We start from the raw sequence: 17,197 nt of genomic DNA, 5'->3' as shown, positions 1-17,197 counted from the left end.
CTTAGATATATCTCAGCAAACTCTAAAGCTGAGAATTTACTGCATCATTCATGCCTTCTCCAGTAAGTTTCTTATCTCTCGTTTGGTATCACAACAAGGGATTCTGCATACTCTGTATGAAATACAACAAGACTGTGATTTTTGCAGTAATAAACTCTACACATGCATGACAAATCCAAGCATGCAAAATGTTTAACATCCCAGTTCGCAGATACTTTGGGGACAAAATCCGATTATGAGTTATATGCCACAATAAATAGGGCTCAACGTTTCATAAAGCAATTTATAGTTCATAAAAATGACAAAATGTACCTGTCAGACAGAACGCGGAGAGCAGATCTCTGTGCTGCCTGCTGGAAGAAAGGGCAGAGATGTTTATTTTATATTCTGACTTTAAAATTACGAGTACAATCAACACTTTAAAAAATGCGTTACACACATTTTTGTCACGTGTCCAAATTTTAAAGTACTAGCAAAGTAGCAGAGAGTCTACAGCAAAATGGACATTCCAGCCTGGTAAATGTAAGAACACTTTGTTAAGTACGCCATAAACCAGGAGATTGTCAAAGCACAGCGCAGTATTTGAGGTCTGAACTGCTCTATTTAGACGGTTTTCTGCAGGTCTCTGAAAACTCTGCAGGGCTCAGCTCTCTTCCTTCCCCTCTCCCCGCTTCCGCACTCCCACTCCCTCTCCTTTACCATCAGTCTCCTCCCATTCTTCCACAGAAACAAACATCACATATTTGGTTCCTTGTGCGACGAAGCCTGTAGCTATAATTATAGATTTTGCAAAGCTTGCCAGAGCTGCCGCAGACTTTTCATGAGCGCTGCCATGTTAATCTGCTGGCAACTCTGGGCTACGCAGCACAGGATTGACCTGTTGCTGGTTTGCTCCTCAGTTTTTGCCTAGCACAACTCTTTTGGATGGGGTGGGGAGGCATGGTGCTCGTTCTTGTGTTAGCCAGCAGTCCTGGGAATAGAAATCGTAGCCTCTCAAGTTTAATAGGACTCCCAAGCCTATCCCTGAGCTGGTTTGCCACTTTATTATTATTATTCTTTCCCCTCCTTGAATCACTTCAAGCAGGGTGATTCATGACTTCAGCACAGTAACTAGCTGCTAAGCAAAGATGAAATCCATAATGTTCTGAAAATCTACTTTAAAGCCCCAATTCTGCTTGTGGCTGCCTGGAGTGGCTCCTTCCCACTCATCCCTGTCCGGGCTGTGCCTCGCCTGGCGCAGAAGGGACACAAAGCCACGCAGCACAGGCAGTCAAGGGGCAGAAAATTAAGTGTAGGTTTTCTCTTTGCAGCCACCGGCAAGCATGTTTCGCAAACGATATCTCTGGCTCTTCAGGCTGCAGGGGGCTGCATCCCTGAACATGCCCATCCCTGAACATCCCCATCCCTGAACATGCATCCCGGCATCCTGGTCAGCACCAGAGAGCATGAAAGCAGCCCTCCTGGCTAGGCTACAAAGAAACACTGGATAAAACCTCACTTGCAGTCTCATTGACTGGAGCATTTCACAGACAGGGGTAAAAAGATTCCCTGAATGGATCTATGCAGATCTGACAGTAGTGCAGAAGTGCTTTGGGAAGGGTGTCCACATGATTTTGGAAGTAGGCACTTTCAGGAAGTTTTCAAAGGGAAGAGTGGTTTGCTGTGTGTCCCATGCTGGGTTGTCAGGAGATAAGGGCTGTGCCACATCCCCTGCTGGCAGGAGGGTTTTCCCTTTGCTTTCACTTTCTGTGGTGGGCAGAGAGCCCACAGGAAGAGCTGGAAAGGTCCCACCAGCTCAGTGGGAACGTGCCCATGGCATGAACCTGCTGGTTTTAGTGTTATTTTCTAATAATATGGAGCTTGGACTTTTATTGTCTCTGATAGCTCATTCTACTGGCACGCTCTTTGGGTACAACCCTGTCTGGGTCCACCAGGACACTGGGTACAGGACAGGTTTTAAGCAGAGCACCTGCCCTCCATTTCAGTAGGCTGGCACCTTGTTTGTTCTCACCTTTGAGGGGGGCTCCCTATGATAATTTCACCCCACTTCTTGCACAAAAACACAGGAGAGACCCAAATCTTGGGTTTAAGAATGTCTTGTGACTTAATTTCTTCTTAAACGACCCAGACCAATGTGAACCCATCTCCTCTCATGCTTAATTACCCTCACTAGCAGGAGCTTTTGGCCATCGTGACTCATATTGTCCAGCTCCCAGTGCTGGCCTCTACACTGTTATGCTTTTGTCTGCAAAGGTCTGGAGCTTCCTTGCACTATCAGAGCCCTTCCCCATGCCCAAGTAATGTAGACATCATGCAAATCACCATTCCTTCTTCTCTCACATCTTTCCTTTGCAGGCAGCCATTATGTGGCAGTGCTGTTTAAGCCACTTTTAATGTCTCCCAGTCTTGGCTAAGACCACCACAGGTGGTTGGGCAATGAAACAGGTTAGAAAACGCATCCAGCTGGAAATTAACACTCTTCCTTTATCTATCTATCTATCTATCTATCTATCTATCTATCTATCTATCTATCTATCTATCATCTATCTATCTATCTATTTTGCCAGGTCATTTGTAAGCTGCATGCCTTTTCTGAGCTGCCTCCCCAGGGGGAGGGAGGCAGTGCAGGGTGTGGTGTGAGAATGGGGACAGGACTGAGGGGGCAACAAGAAAAGGGCAGGTCTGCTAGTGAGTTCATTTTCACCTGATGTCTCTCTTAATTCCTTCCGGGGAGATGCAGAGCTCGACCTGAGCAAGGTTTGTGGTGGCTGCTGGAGCCAAAAAGAGACTGCTGCTCTGTAGCCACAGTCCTCAGGGTCCTTGCAGAGACCCCAAGAAAGCACACATGGACTTTGATGACCCTAAAAGCTCCCTGACATGGGGGCGTGAAGTGCCTACCACCCTTGTATTTCCCGAAAATCCCTAATTTTGGGAGAGGGAGAAGAACTGTATACTTTCGCCTCCAGTCTAGTTGAAAGCAGCCCTTAGGAGGGAAAAGGAGAGGATTTGTCTCGATCTGTTCAGGGTGCTAAACTGAGCCAGGCCATGTGGGGCTGGACTGCAGCCTCAAGTGCCAATGTTCAGTTTCCAACTTGGTACATCCAGCTGCTGACAGCCTTGAAAAGGTGATCCTTTCTGGGCCAGCAAGTGGGTTCAGATGACAGCCAGGGCAGCAGGGAGAAACGTACAAGTATTTTTCAGTGACATCATTCCACTTTTTCAATTAGCTTCTCATATTAAGTCCTTTAATAAGCATCTTTCTTCACCAGGATGCAATGCAGGTTGCAACTCACTCCTTGCCTGGAGGTGGCACGTTCTACAGATGAGACTACTGATTTCTTGCTCACACTGTTTGAAAATACAGCCATGTCTGGCTGCATATTTGTGTGACCCTTTGAGTTGATCATGGCTCCATTTCTGAGTGATGGGGGAATGCAATTCAGTTGCAAGTTTACCCTTCCTCCCTGGAGAAGCAGATCTATTACCTGCAATGAAAGGCAGTTAGCAACTGTCTGGCAATTTTAATTCTAGCCTATATTGCTCCCCTCTCCTGGAGAAAGTGAACTGTTGTAATTAAAGGTAGTTAGCAGTTCTGTAGCAAGCATAAATACTTGTGGCCACTAATTACAGTCTGCTCTCTTGTTCCCCTGCTAGAGGACTTGGCTGCTCGGCTTAGGGAGAAATATCTGCCCTTGGTTCTTGCTAACAGTTTTATTGTGACCCCATTTAAGCTCGTTCATGAATCCCCATGGAGGGTCATGACCCATAGAAAAACTCTCGTTATAGAAATGGCTTTCTCTGATTTATTATGTTTCTAATACGCTGGCATTATCTTTGTAACATCGTAAGCAAAAGGGTGGTACTTAGTATCGTGTCCTGCCTGCACTGCTATTTTTGAATAGCTTCCTTTTGATTGTGATATTTAATTTGCATTTTATTTTACATCATTAACAACATTACTGAGGCCAGCTCACCATCCATCAAGAAAGAAAATGAGAATATGCTATGCATTCTTTATTATTCCTGGAAGTAAGTGACTACGCTGGCTACAGAAATTAGGGATAAGAAATAATTTTCAAAGTTCAATGCTGCTGACAGAATTTAAAGATCTCCAAGAATTACCACTAAAAGGTGCTCTTGATAAGTGATTCTCCTGATAAGTGATTGTGCTAGACTCTGATGTGTTCATCAGTAATGAGTATAATCCTAAAATTTCAGTTCCTGGAATCAGTGGGCTTACTCATGGAGGGAGGGTCTCCTCAGTATGAACAAGGATATTGGAGGCCAACCCACAACATAATAACTTTAACTCTGAGTAGGAAGCAGGGGAAGGAAAAAAAAAATAAATCACTTAGGTGGCTCAGGTACTTGGGCTTGAGAAAGTAGCCACAGTACATTTGATGGATTACTCTGTTTCACTACATCAAGAGTTGTAAATTACAGGATACCGGCTGGTTAGACTTCTTTGTCCCACACCTGAATTGGTTATAGATACATTTAGGGCGGAGTTTCATTGATCTGCCTATAGTTCATTAATCATTCATGAAAGATCCTCGCTGTACCCTAAGACTACCGAGACAAAGCAAGTTTTCAGGCAGCAGTAATCATGTTCAGGTTCTCAATCTCCAGAGATTGCATGTCCTCTCTCCATCTTTTATTGCAGTGAGCCGGAGCTTGGGAACATAATCAGCAGATATTCAGGTTTCAGTGTGTGTGTTAAATGAGCTACCAAAATTACTCGAAGTGTCACAAGTTGCAAGCTGTTGTTGAAGAGAAATCAAAGAGGAAGTTAAATACTTTCATAGTAATTGGGGCTGAGCAGCTAGCTAGTGCATTGTAATTGGGATTGAGCAGTGAACAGAATGGGTTGAATACACAGCTTGAGCTGGTGATCCAGGAGTGTTAAGAGTGGTCTCCAGATTTTATTATTTTATTTTATTTTATTTTATTTTATTTTATTTTATTTTATTTTATTTTATTTTATTTTATTTTATTTTATTTTATTTTATTTTATTTATTATTTCATTTCACTTCTAAAATTAGTTGGAACAGAATTCATAAACTGCTGGGTTTACAGTCATTTTTGGAAAAAAAGCAAATGAGAACTAATGAAGAATGTTCTGCTGGGCTTGGAAGGGTGTCTTGGATACACTGCAGGTTGATCATGGATCCATTTTCTTTCACATTGCCCAGGGCATGATTTGGCAAATAAAAGCCAATGAATTGACCAATGGCAAACTCAGACATTTTGTCTTCTATTTTTTCTTGTCCTGTGGAGTAATCACTGTTATAACGAGAGGGCTCAGTTATGACAGCTGTGTGAGAAAGATGAAATTCTGTACTCTGCCTTTTGGCAACCAGGCCAGCACAAACATTTTATATGTCTTCTTTCATGTGTCACTCTTCGTATGTCTTCCACATTGATTCTATTTTAATTTCTTAATGCTTTGGTTGTTTTTAATATAAATGCATTTTATTCCTAAGTTAGTGAAGCCATTGAGAAGTTTTGTGAATGGCACAACACTATTGATTGCCGTAATTTGAACCATGGGACTCTCCAGAGCTTTTTTCTACTTCAGATCTGGGGAGCTGTTGTGAACCTAGGGCAAAATCCTCAATAACAGTTTTAGAGTGAATCCGCTTTGATCCAACCACTCACAAGGTTCTTCACTCTCTTGTTAGGATTTGAGTTTAGCCCAGCTTTGTTTGTAAGTACTTTCTTGCACTGGATGCTACACTTTTGTCTGTGAGATGGGGCTGTTCAGCCTGGAGAAGGGAAGGCTCTGGGGAGGCCTTACAGCAGCCTTCCAGTACTGAAAGGGGGCCTACAGGAAAGCTGGAGAGGGACTCTTTGTCAGGGGGTGTAGTGATAGGACAAGGGGTAATGGCTTTAAATTGAAAGAGGGTGGGTTCAGATTAGGTATAAGGAGGAAGTTCCTTATTATGAGGATAGTGAAGCACTGGCACAGGCTGCCCAGAGAAGCTGTGGATGCCCCATCCCTGGAGGTGTTCAAGGCCAGGCTGGATGGGGCTTTGGGCAACCTGGTCTGGTCGGAGCTGTCCCTGCCCATGGCAGGGGGGTTGAAACAGGGTGATCTTTAAGGACCTTTCCAACCCAAGTCATTCTATGGTTCTATGAATTCTCTGTGCAGACAGCTTTCACCCCAAGGCATGCTTTCCAAACATGTTAGGCATCCTTCTCCCTTCTTTTGAAACTCTCATCATCTTTCAGCATTTTCTTTGACGAGTGCAGAGCTGCACCCTGCCACAATGACATTCCCACCAGGACTCCACACAGAGGCAACAAAACCCCTTCACACCCATAGACTTGACATGCTTAACACCTCTGCATCCGCACGGCCCGAGGAGCTGCCTGAGAAGCCCAGTTCAGGCAGTTTATCCTAAGTAATATTTAATGTGCCTTATCTCAATGAAATACTGTGGACTCCACAGTGTTCTAGGAGTTTTGTTTTGAGGATCACTTTTCAGTGTGGGTTTCTGAGGGATTTAAAATCACTTGTTAACTGCAGCTTGAGTGTTTCTCTGTAAATTTGCAATGTAAGTCTGTGAATGTGAGTTTTACTGTCTGGTTGATAATTATTTAGGATTTACAGGCTGTAAGACTTAGAAGGGTCTCTCTTCTTTCCCCTTTTGGAGTTGGTCATCATCAGTGCCACATCTTTTAAGAAACCATAAAACCCTTTCTGGATTTCATGATTTCTCCAGGCCTTTCAACACCTCAGTATTCATTTTTCACCCTGGGGTTTTATTATTATATTTTTTGGCGTACATTGTTCTTTCTCCTCTGCGTTGCCCATTAATCCTTATAAATCTTCAGGGGCAGCGCAATCTAGTGACTTGAACATGGCACCTGGGATTGAAAGACCCAAGTGCTAATCCTGGCTTTGCAGCTGACTTGCCATGTGGTTTCAAACGAGCCACATCTCAGCCTCTGTCTCCCTGTCAATTCTACAGAGATAATAATTCTTGCTTAACTGTACCTAAATACCTCTCAGGAGCATTGCATTAAGTAGTTAATACTTGTTAAGTGATTTGGATCTCCAAATTACTGTAAAAGCAGCATGGGTATTAACAATTCAGAAAATTTTATATATCTGTGAATGTTGAGTCTTCTGCCCTGCATCTGTTCAGATTTCTCTTGAATTCTGCCTCTTAAAAGCACACAGGGTTTCAAGACAGAGTTAAATTTAATCTTTTTCAGTGGAGACAAGCAGAAGGTCATGGGTACTTTGAAAGTCCTTGGTACTTTACATTAATAAAATGGTTAATTTAAAAAAAAAAAAAAAAAAAAAAAGTTGGTTGAAGGTCTCAGTTGTTGCAAGTAAACCAGTAGTCACCTTGGAAAACTTCCATTGTCTCCAAAGTAGTCTTCTTACCCAGGAATAGGCACTGCTGTTGAAGTACTCTTAACACTCGTGATACCTCAGGCAAACTGACCGTGTTATGCCACAGGTTTTACAAGATTTTTATTTTTTTTTTTCCCCAAAAAGCCCATATATGTGAAAATGGGGCGAATACCAGCCTAAGTTCCCCATACAGCAGTAACTCTGCCTGGTGAGGTGCTATGTCAATTGTCTACGAAGCATTTGTTACTACCCAATTGGTAGTGCTTGGATTGTGCTAGGAAAAAAAAAAAAAAAAAAAAAAAAAGACAAACAAACAAGCAAACAAAAGAAACAAAAAAAAAACACCCACACAGAATAGCATCCTAAGATGATTGAAATCAGTAGCTAAACTCCTGTGGCCTTCAGAGGAGCAAGATTTCATCTTAGGTTCAGGAGAAATTGTAGCAATGTTTCCCCAGTCCCTTTTATTTAAATACTAGTTTTGATGGATGGGATGATGGCTCTTTTTCCTTATTTTTTCATAATGTCTAATGTTGCTGCTGCCCCTCTTATAATGACATTTTATTTCAATTTCTTTTCTCCATTCACTTCTTTTTTATTTCCTTAACCCATTCTCTTTTCATGATCCTTTTATTTTCTGACATATTCTCAGCTTCCTCTGCTTCTGCTGTCACCCATCCCCACGCTTCACATCTCCTTCCCACTGCTCCTCATGCTAATGAGACGGCCAGGGAAAGATCCTGGGTGGGCCTCTGTGAGAGCAGACTGAAAGAAGGGAAAAAAAGGGTGAGAACATGTGAGAGAAGCAGCCCTGCAGCCCCCAAGGTCAGAGCAGCAGGAGGGCAGGAGGTGCTCCAGGCACACAGCAGCAGTTCCCCTGCGGCCTGTGGAGAGGCCCCTGGTGGAGCAGGCTGTCCCCCTGCAGCCCATGGGTCCCACACGGAGCAGATCTCCACGCTGCAGCCCCCCCATGGGTGGAGGAGCCCCCGGTGGAGCAGGTGGATGTGGCCTGGAGGAGGCTGCGGCCCATGGAGAGTCCCCGCAGGAGCAGGCCCCGGGCCGGAGCTGCAGCCGGTGGAGAGGAGCCCACGCAGGAGCAGGGGTCTGGGGGGAGCTGCTGCCCACCCGTGGGGGACCTGTGCTGGAGCAGTTTGCTCCTGGGGGATGGATGGACCCCGTGCTATGGAGCCGTGTGGGAGCAGTTCTTGAGGAGCTGCTGCCTGTGGGCAGCTCCTGCAGGATCAGCTGGGGAAGGACGGCATCCCGTGGGAGGGTCCCCACAGGGAGCAGGGACAGAGAGGGACCATGAAGGAGCGGCGGAGACGAAGCGTCAGGGACTGACTGCATTCCCCTGCACCACTCAGGGGGAGGACATAGAAGAAGGTGGATGGAGGGGAAGGTGTTTTTAGTTTGCTTTTAGTTCTCACTGCTCCAGTCTGCTAGTAATAGGCAATAAGTTATATTAATATCCCAATGCTGATTCTGTTTTACCCATGACAATAATTGTTGAGTGACCTCCCTGTCCTTATCTCAACCCTTGAGTCTTTTCCATTGTATTTTCTCCCCTTTTTTCCTTTGAGGAGGTGGAGTGAGAGAGTGGCTGTGGTGAACTTCTGCTGCCCAAGTGGGTGAAGCCACCACGCCTCCTAGCACCACCCCACCCAGAGCTGAAAGCCCAAGGGGAGTGAGGTTGGTATAGCTGTGGCTGGAGCTGTTCCTCATTGCTCTCCTTTCTGCTTCCCTTGTGCTGGTGCTGATGATTCCCCAAAGCTGGTCTGGTACTAAAAGCTCACAAGCTGAGTGGGACAGACAGGTACAGCAACAGAGAAACCACGGGCTGGGGTAAGCAAGTACATGCCCTGTGAGCTCCTGGATATGTCAGGGGTATGTTCTCTTGTTACAGCCTGTAATAGCTGTGGTATTACAAACAACCTTAATTTGCGCTCTAAATTATCCATGGCTGTTGGTTATTTAACCGTCCTCCTGCAGGCACACTGCAGTGAATTTTCCTGGAGGCAAACAGAGGTTTATGGCCACTCTTGTGAGGGGTGCAGGCTCAGAGGTGGTGGCTGACTCCAGCAAGGGCTCTTTCTGCAAGATGGCAAAACTAATTAACTGTGTTTTTACAAATGCTTATGTATGGACAAGGGAAAATAAGCCTGGAGACATAGGGGATAATCCCTCCTTATGCCCCAAATCAGCGGGCACTTTTGAATTGATTGCATCAGGACATGTTCCCATGACCATCGTGGCAGATGTTCATAGAGGAATTCTAGTTCACCAGGTGAAAAAACTAACCAGAGATTTCAAGAAAGGTAAAGGAAGATACAAGAGGCCGTGAGGAAGTGATACCTTGGAAAGGGTGATACCAGCAGAAAACGGCAGACCTAGAGGATTTGCTAGAGCTATAACTTAGTCAAAGCATCAACATGAAGAGACAAGGAAGATGCCCTTGTATTTTAAATTTATTTTCTAGTCTATTTTTAGAGGTGTGCATGGGGATCAGAGCGTTGTGTTTGAATTTCCCCAGATTTTGCATACGCCCAAGAGTCAAGCTGATCTCTAACCTTTTTCACTGTCATTTATGGTGGTGGTGTTCAAATTTAGAGCTTGATCTTGCCTGCCAGTGCATGACAGACATTGAATCTGATATTGTAAGATAGGCAGTGATGTGAGCCAAGTTTGGCAGGACAAGACTGAGCTCTTATTTTGTTTCATCTGACAGTTTCAGTGAGGCAATCTTGGTTTTCTTGTCATGCCTAGTGGAAGTGCAAATTTAGATGTCACAGAGATTTTAAAATCAGAGCTGGCAAACCACAAAAAAGCTTGGCTCAGCTGGCTTAAATCTTGCTCTGGATTTTAGTTATGTTGGATACCAAAAGGATTGCCTCTCTAATACACAGGAAATAATGGACTTATCTGAGTTAAGTAAGGCTGTTACAAAGGCTGTTCCTCTGGTCTGAAAATGCACTCACATTGTAGTGACAGAGGGCTGAGCAGGCCATTTGGATTAAGTACAAAAGCACCTGAGGTTCCAGCCATTCCTCAACCCAAAACTTAATTTTTCCATTTTTGCTTATCTCTGCTTTGTGTAGTTTCAGTTGCAGTCACACTCGCACGTGGGCAGACTTCATGAAGTAAGTTTCCCTGGCTCAGTGGAGTGAGAATCTTCACATCAGAAAGATATTTCTTCAAGTTTATCAGTCTACTTTTTAAAGCCAACTTCATTTGCAGCAAAGGTTCAGGTTCCATGCTTTTTTTTCTTTCTTTCTTTCTTTATTTTTTTTTTTTTTCCCCAGGACTGAGTGTTCTGATCTCTCTCTCTCTCTCTTTTTTTTTTTTTTTTTTTTTTTTTTTCTCATTTTCACTTCTGATCAAGTATTGCACCGATGAAGAGGTGAATAAAAGGGAGCACAACACTAAAATGACTTAAAGTGGTTAAAATATTTGGACACGGCATATGTGCATGCAATTAGCACTGACTAAAAATAGTTCTAATGATGAACAGGGCTATGCAACGGCATCCTATAATTTGCCTAATCTAGCTGCTCTCTCTGGATGTACCTGGCTCTGCTCTTCGCTTGGCTGATCTTTGACATCAGAAAGAGCTGTCATAACAGGGGAGGTCTGATGGAAAGAAAGCTTGCAGCCACTTTGCCTCTTTTTTAATCTGTTTCAGAATTCATTGCAGATTCCTGTGCATTAGCTGGAATATTAGATTTCATATGCAGAAGTAGTGCTTATATGGACTCTGCTAAAAATTAGTCCTTCTGGAAGAAGGTGTATGCATGACTGTTTCAGGGTAATTTGTAACTTTTTGTTGACCGTTGGTCCGTATCCAGAAATAAGAAGGAAAAGTCCTGCACCTGATTAAAGAGATTGTCCTTAAATACATTCTTCTCACTTGTTTCTGGCTACCATTGAAGCACAATTTTAGGACTTAAAAAGTCATTTCCCAATGCTACTTATATATAAACAGGGCCATGCTGACTGCCACTGACCATGGGGATGGACTTTTGCCCTGTTGCATCAACAGAGTGGATTTGCCTGGCAGACAGCCCTGCCAGAAACATGCATTTCCCACACTGATCCCTCAGCACATATGTGATGGGGAGGAAGCACAGGCACCGATGTCCCCACTGGAGCTGTGGGTACAACTTGAATCAGTATTGAGATCTCCATTTCAGCCACTACTGGAGCACTAGAGGAGCATGGATGTGCCCCCTGGAGCAGCAGCCTGGCCGTTCCCAGGCTGTGACTGATGGGGAGCAGCCCCAGGAGCCCCCAGGTTTGGGTGGGATGCCTTGTTCTGTGGGGCTGTGGGTTAGAACATGCTCCTGAGACTTTTATTTCCCTGCACCAAAGTAGTTCCTTGAGGCTGCTCTTCCCTTGAGGTCCCCCACAGTTGGCTTTGGCCACCCTGCAGAGGTTGAGCTCACGCTGCCTCAGATCCTGCAGGGATGTCTGTCCCCCTCCCTGTCCCTTCAGCAGGAGGGCAGCAGCTCCCTGGCAGATGCTGCCTTCTTTCTTTCTTTTGTGCAGGGTGTGAACAAAACCCTGTGCCCTATGTGCCTCAGCCAACCTCTTTACCTGCTGCAGCTATGGGATATTTAAAAATGAAGAAGAAGGACTAAGGCTCTGTCTTGCCTTTTGAGATGCAACAGGGGCTTGAGTTTGGAGCTGCGTCCCTGGGAGGGTGTTCTGATTGCTTCTTCAACTTCTGTTTATACAATTTTACAAAATTTTGGCAGGAATCAAGAGCACATACCAGGGTGTTGGCTTTTATGAATCTCATGGGATGTGAAAGTCAAGCTGACTGGATGAACTTTGGTTACATATTCCAGACAAGCACAATGACTCTATTTATTCAGACTTGGCAGCCAGAACGCAGATTGACTCTGTGGGTAATAAATTTTCACAGCCACAAAACTTCAGTGGCAACCAACCTGATCCTGCACAGAAAAAATGCATGCAAGGAAGCAGACTCGGGCTGCAAAAATATGTTAGATTATTATTCCATGTATGTGTACCAGTCAGTTAATTTTTTTTGTCTATTGATTGACATGAATTGCACAAATGGATCCAGGGATCTTTTTCCCCTTAAAGGAACTACTTGCTATTGCAAAATTTTCATATTGTAAAAGGACAAGTAGGGGGAAAAAAGAGAATTGTTCATGTTACAATTGACAATCTCCTTTCAATATTTCACCCAAGACTGATTTAAGTTATCCAGTGACCTCTACAGAGAAGAGCAGGGTATTATAATGGGGGCAGTTTCATGTGCTGTGCCACACTTCAAGGAACCAAAAGGCAATAACCACTACAATTCAGTACTCTGAACAATCTTAAGTACAATTTTGACATCTTCATGCTACAAAGCTTCAGATGCTTTCTGGGAGAGATGATGATGAAATTATTACCTTATGTGTTATAAATCAAAATGAATTGGCTCTTTAACTTGCAGATTTATGTTAACTACCTTGGTATCTGTTAATTGCTTGCTCTTCAGATATTGATTGGGGATTAAAAAATATATTTTCTTCAATCTGTGTGATGTAAAATATGCCAACAGGAAATTTTCCCTCTGCATATTAGATCGTAAGATCACTGCCTGTAAAATTAAAACGATCAGTTTAAATGGATAAACTATGCTCATTAAAGAGGAAAAATACATTTATGTAATTAAAATTAAGAGACTAATATGTGTGGATAATGTAATTACTGTGGGCACACACACGCTCAGCTTAAACCCAGCCTCTTTTGCCTCTCCTGGGTCTGTGAATCTTGCTACCTTAATTGCTGGCACGGAGGGAGCGTTTGGGATCCCGAGGCTCTCAATCAGGCGGCTGTCTCACATTTGGCCTCCCTTGCCCATTGCTCACATTCTGTGGGTCGGGCACAGCCCAAATACCAGCCACAGGGCTGCTGCAGCACCTGTCCCCATCTGCACCGCCACAGGAACTTTCCATTTCTGCCTGGTGATTTCAAATGGACACACAAAATCACCTTCTGAGTTTTCCACATCTTTTCCCCCAAAATTTCCATATAGGAATTAGCAAACAAGAAAAGCATCCAAGCTCTTGCACAGCTCACCTTCAGCTATTTAAGAAACTGGACTACTTAAATGAGTACAATTGCTGAAATGCCAATTAATTCAGTAAGGAGTGTCTGGGAATCACTCATGTACTGTTCCTATCCCTTCATCTTTGATTTCCTACTTTCTTGCTCCTGAGTTCAGGAAGCAGTCTGAGATTAAAGAGCCTCAGAATTAAAAAGTGAAAAAAAAAAAAAAGGGTTCTTCCTCTGACATTTAGGTACATATCCATGTAATAATCTGTGAATGTGTTTGGCAGGGAGGGGTCTGTGTTATTCTTTTTGGGGCCTATTTCCTGTTAGGTAGATGAAAACATGGTCTTTTGTTTAGCCAACAGGCACAATCATATTTAGGTTTGCTCCTTAAGCAAACTTGCATGTCTTAAGTGAGATTCTGCAAAGGATTTTTAGGGCCTGAGGCAGCCTGTGCCCCCAGGAGCTTTTTATCTGTACAGCCAACTTTGGAAAAAAAAAAAAAAATCATTAATCCATTTTAGAGAGGGGGGACCAAACCACAAAGTAATTGCTGAAGGCTGCTGACATGATGACCAGTGCTGAGCAATGGGACCTTGGCTCTGCTCCTTGCCACGCTGGTGGCAAATGCTGCCTTGGTTCTGGGGTCTTGTGGGTGGGAGCACGGAGGAGAAAGCCCTGGCTGGACCAGCTGTGCCTTGAACCTCTGGTCACTGAGTGAAGACCCGGCAAAGCACACACAGTGTGGAGCCACCCAAGCATGGGCTCTGCCAACTCTGCACTGCTCTCCTTTAGGCACGATCCCACCTTGCTCTCTACCCAAAGGACAAGCTGTGCCTCCCCATCGCTGCCTCTCCCCTTCCCCACCACTCCTTTCCCCTGCCTGCACCACAGTGTTGCTGCGTGCCCTTGGTATTCTTCAGACATCCCTTCTTGTCCCTCACTGGACTTTGCCCTACGCTGTCTGTGTGATGTATTTTAAACTATCTAGACAAGCAGGAAGAGTAATTAAATGTGAAGTGTTTCGGGATGAAATGCATTAAACAAAAAGGAAATTGTATAAATATGTAAATAATTGAATTCATGTGCTGAATCTTCTCAGCACAAAGCAGCTTTGCTCAAAATAGATGAAATAATGGTTTAATATAAATATGAAAAGGCTTTGACTTACCTGTTGCTTGGAATGTATTGTAAAATACAGACTTCTAATAATGAGAGCTAAAGAAAAGCCTGGAAGGTTTTCAGGTCTACATACTTAGAGTTATTTGCCTAAGGCCCTGAATTTCAGAAGTCTAAATAGCTCCAGTTACCCCTGACTGAAATAATCACATTTGAAACCATGTTATATCCTGGTCTGGAGACACCTGAGGCAACCAGGGGCAGTGCCTCCCTCACATGCTCTGGCAAAGGCACTGGACGTGCATTTTAATGCAAGGAGAAAGGGAAGTGGCTCTTGCCCTCTCACTCCCACCAAATCTACCCCGGTATATTGAGAGAGAGCTTGTGATAGTACAGCTTTTCAACTAGGGACTCAGCCAGCCAAGGGAAAACCAAGATCCAGCCCTACTCCAGTGATTAAAGAATAATTTGGACAAAACATGGCAGTGCTTCAAGGAGAGAAGACCCCTACCCTGACAAAAACAATCTCTCCTGGCCCATAGAAAACCTTGGGTGAAGAATCTGCTCCCAGGCAGGTGTTTTGGGGTCTTTAAAGCCCAAGCAAATGCCCTAATGGCTCTGTAATGGAGGGATCCAAGCGCCCATCCAAGGCTCTAGGCAGGTCAACAGCCCAGGGACTGGTCCCTCAGGCCCAGGTCGTGCTTGAAGGACTTGGCCTGAAGCCTTAATCCGAATTCCTGTTTCTCCCCTCCAAAACAAAATCCAATCAGGAGGAGACTGATACAAAAACCTTCTGGGTTGCATCAAGGTAATAAATCAAGACCCCTGCAGAACATTCCCCACAAATACAGCAGTTAGCACATGCAGTCTGGCGCAGAGCAAGAACATCTGTTACTCCATTTACAGTACTTTCATGTATTTTGATAACCTTGATGTATATTTTGAAAAAGCATTAGCAAAATGTTTGCAGTAGCTCTGTCTCGACGTGAAACATGCTACAAGTTACACGGTTGTTGTCTGGTTCTTACCTGGTCGTTCTCTTCTTCGTCGCTGCTTAACTTGAGGTCATCTTCTAGCATTCTGGAAAGCAAGCAGCAGAATAAGTTAATAATTATGATTTACCAAAATGTTTCAGATCTCAGAGCTACTGTAAAAAAAATAAAAAATAGAAAGAAATATATTTTATGCCAGGAACTCTGTAGAAGTGACGTCTTTTTTTTTTTTTTTTTTTTTTTTTTTTTTTTCTTATCCAATTGTTATCAACTAACTTCTTAATTTGTTTCCTGCTATTAGTGCCTAAGGGAAAATGTTTACTGGAGTAATAATGGATTTTGCAAAGATTATTGTTATTACAATCACTGACAAACAATTTTTGTATGCTAAAAATAATATTTTTGATGCTGACAGGTCAGTAGTCTCTCTGAAAGGAAAATTTTGCTCCATTTGGCTTTGAGCTTACAAAACAGAGCTAGATATTTACACTGGCAGTACTGCAGCACAAAATAAGATTCAATGATGTTTCCCCAAAGGCCATTTTTACTTTATTGCCTGTTTGATGTAAAATTGACATTGACTGAAACAATTAAAACTAAAATATATTGTCTCAGTGCACAGGAGTATGCACAAGGAGTTCACTGTCATACAAACATAGAAAATAATGCATCTTTTCTAAGGGGATTTCATCTTCCCTTCCCATATCCTTTCCTCAAGTTATTTCAACTGGCTTTCAAAAAAGAGCAGTTTGTCTTTACCTCCATGCATTTTTTTTTTACAAGCTAAGGTTAAGTAACCAGCAGTTAAAGGAGCTGAAGAGGTGCAAAGATTTCTCCCACTGCTTGAAAGGTCTTCAAGAATGGGACCTATTTAAAAAAAATACCTCTGTAATAACAATAATCATTCAGAAAGTTGCTAATTTTTCTTGTGTTCTGGGAAAAGGGAATCTGTAATTTAGCCTCAACTCCAGAAGAAAGCTTGGGGAACAATTCAAACACATTCTGTGATGTGGGTGGTCCCTGGAGTGTAAATATATCAAGAAGACATATGTAGTAATTTCAAACCACCTCCTCGTTCTTGTGCCTGGATCTTCCAAGAGCGTGCCTGAAAAGCGTGGATCTTAAGTGGGCTGCATGGCATGCCAGGTCTTAAACGAGCACTGCACCCTCCCCCAAATTAGTAGCTGTTGGCACCACGCGCAGCTATATGTGCAGTCGCTGCGGTCACAGCTGTGCCCCTATTTCCCTGCAGCACCTTCAGGAGGACGTAGGTGTACGAGAACAGAACCGGGGGCAGAGCAGGAACTCCTACTCGCTCACCTCTTTAAATCTCATGTCTCGCTTTTCCCAGCTTTTACTTCTACTTACCTCGAGATTTTTCCTCTGTAAAGCCAACAGAGCAAATTCAACAAAATCTTGGTGTGATGCAGACACCTCAAGTATGAAAAGTATATCAGACACCCTTCAAGCTGACAATATTATAGCAAGGCCCTCCTGTGTTTTATTGGGAAATATGTCCACAGGCAGGAAAAAACTCACTCTACCATCTCCTTAGTCAGCAGAAACTCTCTTGACTGCATGGATGCAGCCACAGGGCAAGCTCACAAGACCTGCTGAGCAGTTGGCAGGTGGTACAGGTACCATTGACATAGG

General features: G+C 43.7%; 1 protein-coding gene across 1 annotated transcript in view; it reads right to left on the bottom strand.

Annotated features, from left to right (window-relative positions):
- AFF3 (ALF transcription elongation factor 3) overlaps positions 1-16,879 on the bottom strand; it is a gene marked incomplete at its 5' end in the record, with an annotated part of 100,274 nt that extends 83,395 nt beyond the window's left edge. Inside the window, 3 exons of the mRNA XM_082784610.1 lie at positions 313-353; positions 15,581-15,632; positions 16,857-16,879. Of these exons, the coding sequence (XP_082640736.1) occupies positions 313-353; positions 15,581-15,632; positions 16,857-16,879 (116 nt within the window). The remainder of the gene's footprint in view (positions 1-312; positions 354-15,580; positions 15,633-16,856) is intronic.
- Positions 16,880-17,197: the final 318 nt, after the last annotated feature.

Source organism: Aythya marila (assembly GCF_965140915.1).
Source record: "Aythya marila genome assembly, chromosome: 1".
Classification (NCBI taxonomy): domain Eukaryota; kingdom Metazoa; phylum Chordata; class Aves; order Anseriformes; family Anatidae; genus Aythya; species Aythya marila.
The sequence above is the reverse complement of the archived record's forward strand: the minus strand, read 5'-3'. Positions and strand labels throughout refer to the sequence as shown.